Genomic DNA, 10,707 nt, shown 5'->3' on the forward strand with positions numbered 1-10,707 from the left:
TGTTTGCATGTGTGTCCTGCGGACACCGCATCTAGCTCATTCAAATGCCCAGCCTTATAGTTCGACAACTCAGATAAACAAAACAGGGTCGGACTTGGTGAAACTTGAAGAATTTCTTTCATACGTGTTTGATGAGTGAACAGTACGTTGTGGTTCAAGACGGAGCTTAGACAATGGTTCTAATGTGAAAAGCTATGGATAAAAAAAAGTGAGTCCTTTGGACAATCAAATGGGCAAAATAGTTAACCAAACGGCGAATCCGCTTGTCTGGTAGGAGCAGCTAGTTTCCTTCACCTTGTGTTGGGACGTTGCAGGTTCAAAACGCAATGGTATAGTTGTATAACTGATAGGGTCTGCCTAACCCCAACTTGCCTTTCAAAAGAAATGAGCAAAATAGTTGGAGGTTTTGGTTGAGCCAAGTGGTTAGGACACCGAGTGTTGGGGGTCTTGCACCAAGTCATGGAGTGAGTTTGTACCTATTCTAGGCTTGGACTTGAAATAGGCCCTTTTTCTTGGTCTAATTTGGATAAACTAAAGCGGGTTGGATCTAGACCTCACAAAAAAAGTATAATTGGACTCAAATCCAAATAGGGATATTTGTTTATTCAGGTCAAATATCACAAATCTCAGCATCGAGATTTTATAACGAGGGAAGATCTGGCAATAAATTTAAAACTTTGTTTTCTCTAGAAAATATTAGGAGAATATTAACAAATGTCATCGAGATTTTATCGCATTATTAACGACGACTCGTGAAAAGCACGAAGTCAAAGAGACGTCACGACTGATGAGTGAAACATATGGATGCGCATCCCTTACCATGAGCATAGTGACAAAATCTCGCGAGATTTATAAAAAACCTGGCAAAAAATATCGCGAGAAATTATCCGAAAGTTAAAAACAGTAATTTTTTGTGATATTTTCAATTTCTCTAGAGTTTTTTCATCAAAACCAGGAATATCATGTTTTAAACACGATATTTATGTTTTTATCGGCTATTTATTATGAAAAAATCATGTGGTTTTTACTTTAGAATATTTTTATTTATATTTGCTATATCTATTGAAAATTTATTTTTTATTTATATTTCCTTGTAAATTTTTATTTTTTAATATTTTTATTACCTAAATTTTGCTGAAAACACAAGATTAAAAAAAAAAAACAAAATCTTGCGAGTTTTCTCTGTCGAAAGAGAGGACATGGGTTTTTTATGCACAACAGAGTCATTACGATATTTTCAAAATATCGATGATATTTTTAAAATATCACTGATATTTGTTATACGCAGTTCATATCTAAGCCACAAAAACACAAAAAAAAATCTGTGGATGCGCTCCTGGATAAGAATCTAGAACCATTTTTTGTTTGGCATATATCCAACCCCACCATACAAAATACCCGAATCCAACCCGTTCATGGGACTTTTCTCCTGGACCCGACCCATTTAGATCCCTTATTTTTAGAGGAGTCCGTTATACGCCCACTGATACGAGAATCAAATGGTGATTAGCCTACCACTACAACGGTAAAGGAGGTAATTAAAATATATATATATATATATATATATATTAGCTGGCAAATAATTAATCAAGCTGCTAATTACGATTAAAATATTAATGATTCATTGTGCCACGATTATTGCACACCGCCTGGTTTGGCCACTAAAATTTAAACTATTGACCGGTTTCCATTTTCTCGGGAAACCGCAAATCGAGACTTCCCCGGGCAGGAGAGAGAAAGTAAGAGAGAGAAAACAGCGGGGAGGGTTCAGATGGCAGTGTCAGAGATCGACACGGCGGATGGACGGTTGCAAGCAGAGGTTGTCTGGCAGGATCAGATGCTGCCACCTGCCCGAAGCTCAACGGTCAGCTTCTGCTGGTTTTCGGGAGCCATACCATTGGGAAACCCCCAAATCCATCGGCGTGCGTGCCAGAGAGGGCTAGCCCCCACCTCCACTCCAAGTGGATGCTATCCACCTCGCTGACGTCACGGAGTACGCTTTCACCGGCTCATCCCGGTGACTCGTTCGCTTTCACAGTGAATCGGTTCCACACAAGCGATCTCACACGTATCGAATTCGAATCGGTCCTGTTTGGATTGGAGAGTACCCCCCACAACACAACAGTGTTTAAGAAAGAATATTGAAAAATATGAAAAATTTAAAAGTATTCTTTTCATTTTAATATCTGGATTTTCAAAATAAGATATAGCTCAAAAGTCATTTGTTTTGGGATTAGAGTTTTTTTTTTTGACAGCAAAAGCTGGGGTTAGGCATACCCGTACCTGTTATACAACCATACCATTTGGGGGTTCGAACTTGCAACGTCCCAACACAAGGTGACGTGCACTAACTGTTCCTGCCAGGCAAGCTGACCCCCCCCCCATTGGTAGGATTGGAGTTTTATAATATTGTGTTTTTTAATAATTAGAATATGGGCATTTTCAACACTTTTTTTTGGCAATTCCAACCATGTGGATGAGTTTGGCATGGTAAATTTGCTAGGACTCTACCATTTGATCATGTATTTTCAATGAAAAACTAAGATTTTTTTAATGCTTCAATATTTATGAAGATTATGAGCTGTTGATTTTAAAGCATTAAAAAAATCTAGTTTATAAATCAAAATCGGATTATTCAAGTGTGGGTTGTAGATGGCATCCATATATTTACATTCAAGAGAAAGGAACAAAAAATCCATGAAAATGGTGGTTCACACATTTGTTCTCATATTCTAGTGACCATATACATCAATATCACAATTTTCTCAGCCTGGAAAAAATCGTGCAATAAAATGGATATTTTACCTATATAAAAAATCTGGGTATTATCTAAAATTACAAAAAGAAACCGATCAAAATCTAACACAAATTATCAATACTATAAGAAAGCTCAATCTAAGACGAGTATCAAGACTTCATGAGAATTTTACATTTTCTATGAATATAACATGAGAAAATTGCAATATCTCGAAATACCAACAGCATTTGTGGCATGACCCTGATTCTTTTGGAGTTGGGGAGGCCCCTACGATGTAGTTGTGAAAGTGGATAAGATATAGTCTGATGTCCGAACCAGGTCTGACACGTTATTTCTGGATTCAGATCCACTGATCAGTAAAATGTGAATGTGCAATCAGATTAGATTCCCACATGCGAAATCGGATTAGAATGATCAGAACAAAATCCAATTGGATTGCATTTTTTACATGTCAATAGCTTGGTTTGTCCTTTTTTTTTTTTCGACCAAGTATTATTTGGCTTAGGACTCAACCTTATTGGATCTGATTTGGATTTGGATTTGGATTTGGATTTGGATATACTATTTACATTTCAATTCTGATTCTGATCTGGCAAATCCAATCAGTTTGCTCCCTACTCGGAAGGTTGTGCTATTTGGTGCTTGTGTACAGAAACTTAAAAAGCTTTGAAAGTCTCTCTTTCATGCATTTGTTTGTGCATGTGCGTGCGTGCACATGTGTTTATGTGTTTTAATTTCCGATTTAAAATTTTCTTCTAAAAAAAAATTGGATTTAAATTTTATCATTTAGCCCACGAAGTTTTACGCTACCAGGACAGCGACCATAAGTAGGCCAGGAAGAGCCAGTGCCGCTAGGTCTATGATCCTGGGTGTGGTTACTCCATATAAATATTAAAAAAAAAAAAAAAGTTACTTTAAATCCAATTGGACATCAAGTGAACCAAATTGATGTCGAAAGTGCAGCAAGAAGGGAGTAGGCAGACATGGGGAAGAAAGGAAAATTGTTGTGGGCTCAAAATTCCTGTGAGGCTCACGAGAAGGTGGGAGAGGGAGGAGAAGTATTTTTCGCAAATTGGTGATCCAAGATTATCACAATATGGTATTTCCTGTTTAGGTTATTCTTCAACAATAAAGAATAAAAAAAGGCACCAACAGAAAAAAAAAAACAAGAAAACCTTGAGGTGATCAAGAAAGTCCCTTTTAAGTCAAGCAATTCTTTTTGGTCGTTCTTGTATTATATTTCTTACAAATATGTCAAGAAATATCTCAACTTTAACTAATTAGGAATACACATATTTCTTGCATATGGAGGTAATTTGTTTTTTCAAAACCTAATTGACCAAATCAAGAAACTAGTTAAACTGCTTGTGGCTCGGCTTGTGCTCAGCTCATGTAAAGCTCATTTGAACTTAAGAAGTAGGCTATGCTAGGTTCATATATCCGGTTATCTAGTAACAAATATATTTTACACAAAGAGAAACCTTTCAACCAAAGGAAGGTCCAAAATCTACAACCAATGATAACCGATGGCGTTCCTTCTCTAACGATAAGTTTTTAATCGATCAGGATTTACATATTGGATATTTATCTTTTATTTAATGAGCAACTTATTTTGAATTATGAATTTTCGTTGTTTAGATGTGTTTTTGAAAGCATTAAAAATTAACAGCCCACAATACTTTGTATTGTAAAGTTTTAAATGCATTGCGAGTTGTCGATTTTTCACATTTTAAAAAACATGCCTATATACAGTAATGTTTTCATGTAAAGCATATTTCTTACTAAATAAATTATAAAGAACAAATATATGAAGTTTCATAGATAAGATGCTCAAGCATTGGAGTAGGAGAGTTGTCAGGTGGTAGTTGGTTGTAGATTTTAGATGTTCCGTTGGTTGGACGGTCCCCTTCCCTACATTTTACATATATTTTACAAAAACATGATCGTACTATACAGGTAATTTAACTCAATTTTTGAAAAAAATGCTATAATTTTATATATTCTTTCGATGTCCAAAATTATATATATTCACGAATTTAGATTTTTTTGCATTAAATTTGTACCGCCCATCCAATATGTCTAATATCCACTTAAATTCAGAATTGTAGGTTTTTTTATGCCAATTTAGACCTCATGAAGTCGCATAAATTAAATTTATTTAAGAAATCTCGGTGAAACTGAAACCAATAAAATTGCAAATATCTTAATCTTTCGCATATACATTAATACTTCACATAAATATATTTAAGAAATACTTACCACTAATTTCACAAATATCTTACTTTTTTGCATATATTGAACGCTGTCACATGAAGTTATTTGTGAATCTTCAGATATCGCAAATATCAAATTTAAACACTTATGAAATTATGACAAATACATAATATTTCTTATTTTTTATGAATTTCTCAAATCATATATAAACTCGTTGTGAATTTTTGCATATAACAACCCAAATAACAGTGAATGTAAGCAAATAGACATTTAAATCATTTAAACATTTAAATAATTTAAAAAACATATAAACAATGATGTTATAAACTAATCATTCAACAATGCTTTCAATTTAAACATTCAAATCATTTAAACATTCAATAATAGTTTCAGTTTGAACATTCAAATCATTTAAACATTCAATAGTAGTTTTAATTTAAACATTCAACAATAGTTTCACTTTTATATACAAATCAATGAGTAATCAATAAGTTAAAACGTTAATCTTCGAATATATACAAAAAAATAAAAACCAATCAAATGAATTTCTATGATTGGGAATGTTGTGATTGTCGTGATCGTAGTTCCTCGATGACCTTATTCGTGCATATTTGTCATAATTGTATAAATATTTAAATATGATAATTATAATATTTAAATATTCATAAATAACTTCATCCGATAGCATTCAATATATGCGAAAAAGTAAGATATTTATAAAATTAGTGGTAAGTATTTCACAAATATATTTATGCAAAACATTATAGTATATGTGAAAGAGTAAGATATTTGTGATTTTGGTAGTTTCTGTTTCACTAAGATTTTGCAAATAAATTTATGCGAGTTCATGCGGTCTAAATTTACATAAAAAAAAAACTTGTGATTCTAAATTTATGTGGGTGTTGAATTTTATTGCAAAAAGGTTTAAATTTACATTTGCAAAAGGTAAAATATCTTAACAATATTGGATATTTGTGATTTTAGACATTGAGAGAATATAAAAAAAGTATATTTTTTTTTAAGAATAAAGTTAAAATACCGTACCATACTGTCGTTTTTTATATTAAAATAAAATTCGGATCGTTTTAAATCCGATTCGACTCGGTTTCAGCCAACCCATAATATAGACATTTGCGTCCTGAGTGCGGGGTTATCGGGTGGGACCGGTTTTGGGTGACATCAGCGTCATATGGGGGCGGATGGTCGGGGGGCTGGGCAGGTGTGGGCGCCCAGGAATAAATACAACCCCGGTTTCTCATGGATTCGTAGGCGGTTTTGGGGCTGAACCACCTGCCCTTTAATTAAGAAACCGACCTTTCTTATAAAGAATCCCTCCTTTAGACGAAAATAACATGTGTGCCCCCTGACTTTTTAACCCCCAAATCTTTATTTATTATGATATTTGTTCAATGGGAAGTTAATGAAGATGGTGAAGGTCTCATTGCATGGCCCTCTCATTTGGACCTTGGAACGCTATGGTCAAGATTCAAACAATGATTCCTTCTACTTACTTGGGGGAAGATCAATCTGGTTCATTCGATCTTCAATATTAGGTTTGCGAAAACAAGATGCTTAATCGAGTTGAACTCGAGTCTAAATAATTTTTGTTTTCAAGTGGGGAAAGCGTCATGGGTCCAAGAGATTGATGATCCGGCCGTTGGATTTTAAAAAATAGGGTTTAGACAAAAAATCAATTAATTATCACGTGTTTCGAATAAAAGTGTACCCTTTGATATTAGGGTACAATTTACAGGCCATTGAGAGCAAATGCAAGCTTGCTCGTTTGATCAAAACATCAAAGCCAATTCATATTTTGCTGAGCCAATTTTTACTTTTTCTTTTGCAGTTATCCGATCACGAAACATAGAGCTGTGCTTATTTTCTGACATCCCGGCCGAACCCAGTCAAGCAAACAAGCCTAAGCATGAACCATCTACACCAAAACCTAAGCTCGAAACAGGTATAATAACCCCCCAACTAACACCCATCAATGTCGTCAAAGTAAACGAAACTTGTACAACAACAAACCAATCGTTTAGAAAGAAAGTATGGCATTTCTGTAATTTCCTCCACTTTGGGGGAGGTATTTCCACAACTTCAAGGCCATTGGGAAACGCCAGTAAAGAAAGCGAAGGTGGCCTAGTGGTGTGCCGATCCCCCCTCACGGGAATAGGTTTTCCCTGACCACCCCTTGTATTTTGTCCCTGGTTTTCCCCAATCCCTCTCACTCTCGGCTATATATCTCCCTTAACCCCCGTCATCACCTCTCCACTCCATTTGGAGCTCTCTCTCTCTCTCTCTCTCTCTCTATAACTCTTCTCTTCTCATCTCTTCTTCCTTCTCTCTTTCAATGGCGTCTAGGGTTAGGGCTTCAGAGAGGAACCACAGAAGAGAGACGGTTCTGCAGGTTTGGGAGGACGACGACTACGAGTGCCCGTCTCCTTGCTCGCCGCCCGCTTGCTATTCCGAGTTGGAAGGGTGTGGTTACTCCCGCGGCTTCAGTGGGTTCCTGAGGGCGTCGAGGTCGATGAGGAGGTTCTACGATCTCGGTTCCGACGTGCGCGGCGGGGGAGTTCATTTCCTTCAGGCGTGCCACCGATGCAAGCGGCCTCTGGGCCAAGGGGACGATATCTACATGTATAAAGGAGACACCCCGTTCTGTAGCGAGGAGTGCAGGCAGGAGCAGATCGACTCGGACGAAGCCGACGAGCAGGTGTGGGGCTCGGTGAAGGCGATGCAGAAGAAGACCAAGGCTTCCGTCGTCTCCGATCAGAAGAACAATCGGACGGTGTCTCCCGGCCGGAGAGACGATCTCCGGCTACGCACCGGCACCGTCTCCGCCGGGTGATCGGAAGGGTGTTTTCGTCATTTCCTTCCAACCCACGACCTAACCGGAACCGAACCGACTCGCTACGCAAAAGAAAGAGAAAAAAATCTGAGAAAGATCCGACGGTGGGATAGCAACGGTGATGGTTGAGATCGGAATTTTTTTTTTTATGGCGGTGTAAATAGTTGAGGAGTTTTTTTTTTCGATCGGGATAAGTGTGGAAGATAAGGGGTAAATCGGGGATGAGAAGCCTTGGCTTGGACAAAAAATGCCCTCTTGCTTTTTTCTCTTTTCCGTTTTTTTTTTCGAGTGTAATTAGAGAAAGGGAGGGTGAGAAGTCTGGCTGAGTGAGGGGCTTTAAGGGCATCTTGGTCATTCCGGACGAGGGACTGACGGGCAAATTGTATATGGTGTATGGTTGCTTGGGATGTAGTTTTCCGTTCGACATTTATTTGACCTTTTCACCCTTTTCTCTTATGTGAATTCTTTCTTGTGGCCCTTTTCCTGCTCTAATCGTTTTGTTTGGTGATGATGCCTTTCTCTCGGTTGTATTCTCTAAACCATAGTTACCGGACGCTTTGTGCTACATGGGAAAGCTCGTTCTTTAGAAAGTGAAATCTTTTCCCATCCTTAAAAATAAGGAAAACTTTGCGAAAATCGGCTTTTGAAATATGAGAAATCGTTTTTCTTTAGTGGGAAGTTTGCCTCCTCTTTTGTTTCTCATATCGATTATCTTCACTTTCTTCCTTGGTAGTTTCTTCTTGTTTCTTATTTCTTCTTCTTTAATTCTTAAGTTTTTTATTTTAAAAATTAATAATTTTTTTATAACAAGTTTGCTTGTTGATTTTATATCTTTTCTTCAAAGCCAAAAAAAAAAAGTGTTATCATGACCAACAGGTTAAGGAAGAAGTCTGCCTTCAACGAAATCAAACATCAAAACTTTAATTTGCAATTTTCTTATTTTTTTTTCAACAACGTTCGTTAATAATGGTTTTTACAAATCGCTAAACATACTAGTGATTTTACAAAACTCTATAAACAACATCGATTTTTTTTTTAATTGCTAAACAAAAAGCAACTGTAAAAAACAAATGATATCACAAAACGTAGAAACTTTTTTTTTTTAAATATTCAAAAATATTAATAAATGAAAACTTTATTAGTATATATACGTGGCGCTTAAAAACATTGTGAACACTACAGGGCATGTGGCAGAAAACTTTGAGGGGTCTAATTTTTTTTTTTGGGAAGGCAAGCTGGGGCGAGGCAGACACCACCAGTTGTACCACTGGGTTTTGAACCTGCAACGTCCCTTTCACAAGGAAACGTGCTAACCACACGGAGCCCCGGCTGATTTTGAGGGTTCTAATTACTTTGCTAAGGCCTAATCACTAAATCTGCTCTAGACTCAAGTGGGTTACTCGAGAAAGAAGCCTTAGTAGAGGAGCAAGTGGCATTCTATGGTTTTGTAGATATTAGCAATGGTGTCAGTGTGAGTATCAGCATGTATCGGTAGAAAATTGATACGCTTCACTCTTGAATCGGCTATTTTTTTAATAAATATAAAAAAATACTTAAAATTATATTTTAATATTATTTTAATGGATTTAACACTTGTTGCATTCTGATTGGCAAATAATATTTTTTAATTATTTTTTAGCTGATTCAGAACCATTCACTTAAGTATCTGTAACGATTCACCTGAATAGTTGGCCAAACGATACAGTGCCGATAACGATACTGACATCATTGGATATTACCCTCGTCGAAGTGCACCTAAGTTGCAGCATGTAAATTAAATATCTTTCTGTGGGATACTTAATTTCCTTGGTTATGTTTAATTTTGGTTGGGCTCTACTTTCTTTCTTTCTTTTTGATAGGCAAGGCTCTACTTAAAACAGTATCAAATTGCTTTTTAATCTGTGTGCTAACAGCCTTTTTTTTGTTACATTCATTCGTCGTTATTTGGCTTTTTGTTTGCGAATGGTGGTGCAAGCAAGAAAGAAGGATGTCCCACGATGAGGGAGATGTGCACTGGGTCCGAATGGGTGGGGCCTGACCCAGCTGTGTTGGTCCGTGTGGGAGCTTTTCTCCACACATCTAGATGCGGTGGACCTTGCGTAGTAAAAGGCCTGAGTCCGGACCCATGTTAGCTAGAATAAAGGCATTAGTCTTACTTGGCTTAGTGGACCTGCTTAGCTGGGTTCATTTTCAAATCCAATATGGTGGTATTCATGGGTTTGGGGCATGGTTGGTCGACATAGTGCGTGAAGGGTACAAAGCATGAAGATGATCGATTTGCAAGGTTGTTTTTCTTTTTTTTTTTCTAGGCTCATGAAAAACTCCAAGGGGTTCTTTTGTCGGCTTAAAAGCATACCTCTTTGATTTTGTGGCAGGAGTGCATCTATGGGTTTCGAACGTGTGGCACATCTCAGGTGTAAAACCCAATATTTTTTCTTGATAATTAAAATGAATAAATGATGAATTATTGGTGTATTCATGATTATAATCGTGAATTCTTGATTTTCTTGATTTTCTTAAAAATTTTAATTTTCTTGATACTCTTAACTTTCTTGATTTTGATTAATTATGAAACCTTTGTCTCAAGTTATAAACATTATTTCAAAAATAATTGAAAAAAAATAAAATATGTTGACTAAACAAAAAAATAAATGATTTCAGACTATAGATTTTGGATTTGGATCTAATCTAATTGGATTAAACCAATAGCATCAGATGTCATTATTGTTTCGACAAAAAATTTGGCCAATCAGTAACTCATCTATTAAATCAAAGTTGACCATTACATTTCTCATTTTGAGGGCATTGAAATCGACTATTTGCATGACCAAATTGATATTGATTTGAGCATTTTATCAATGATCGAAGTTCATGCCTAATTATAGGT

The 10,707-nt window shown here is 36.4% G+C and overlaps 1 protein-coding gene across 1 annotated transcript; it reads left to right on the top strand.

Annotated features, from left to right (window-relative positions):
* The first annotated feature begins 7,260 nt into the window (after positions 1 to 7,260).
* On the top strand, positions 7,261 to 8,531 carry LOC149845307 (FCS-Like Zinc finger 2-like). The gene has a single exon (XM_089997561.1). It carries the CDS (start codon positions 7,323 to 7,325, stop codon positions 7,818 to 7,820), a length of 498 nt encoding a protein of 165 aa, XP_089853687.1. The 5' UTR covers positions 7,261 to 7,322; the 3' UTR covers positions 7,821 to 8,531.
* The last annotated feature ends 2,176 nt before the right edge of the window (positions 8,532 to 10,707 follow it).

The sequence above is a fragment of the Nuphar pumila genome, chromosome 2, assembly GCF_984573655.1.
Source record: "Nuphar pumila chromosome 2, dmNupPumi1.hap1.1, whole genome shotgun sequence".
Lineage (NCBI taxonomy): Eukaryota > Viridiplantae > Streptophyta > Magnoliopsida > Nymphaeales > Nymphaeaceae > Nuphar > Nuphar pumila.

Excerpts from the sequence above, each read along its gene's own strand:
- LOC149845307 (XM_089997561.1), top strand. The coding sequence starts at position 7,323 with ATGGCGTCTAGGGTTAGGGCTTCAGAGAGGAACCACAGAAGAGAGACG.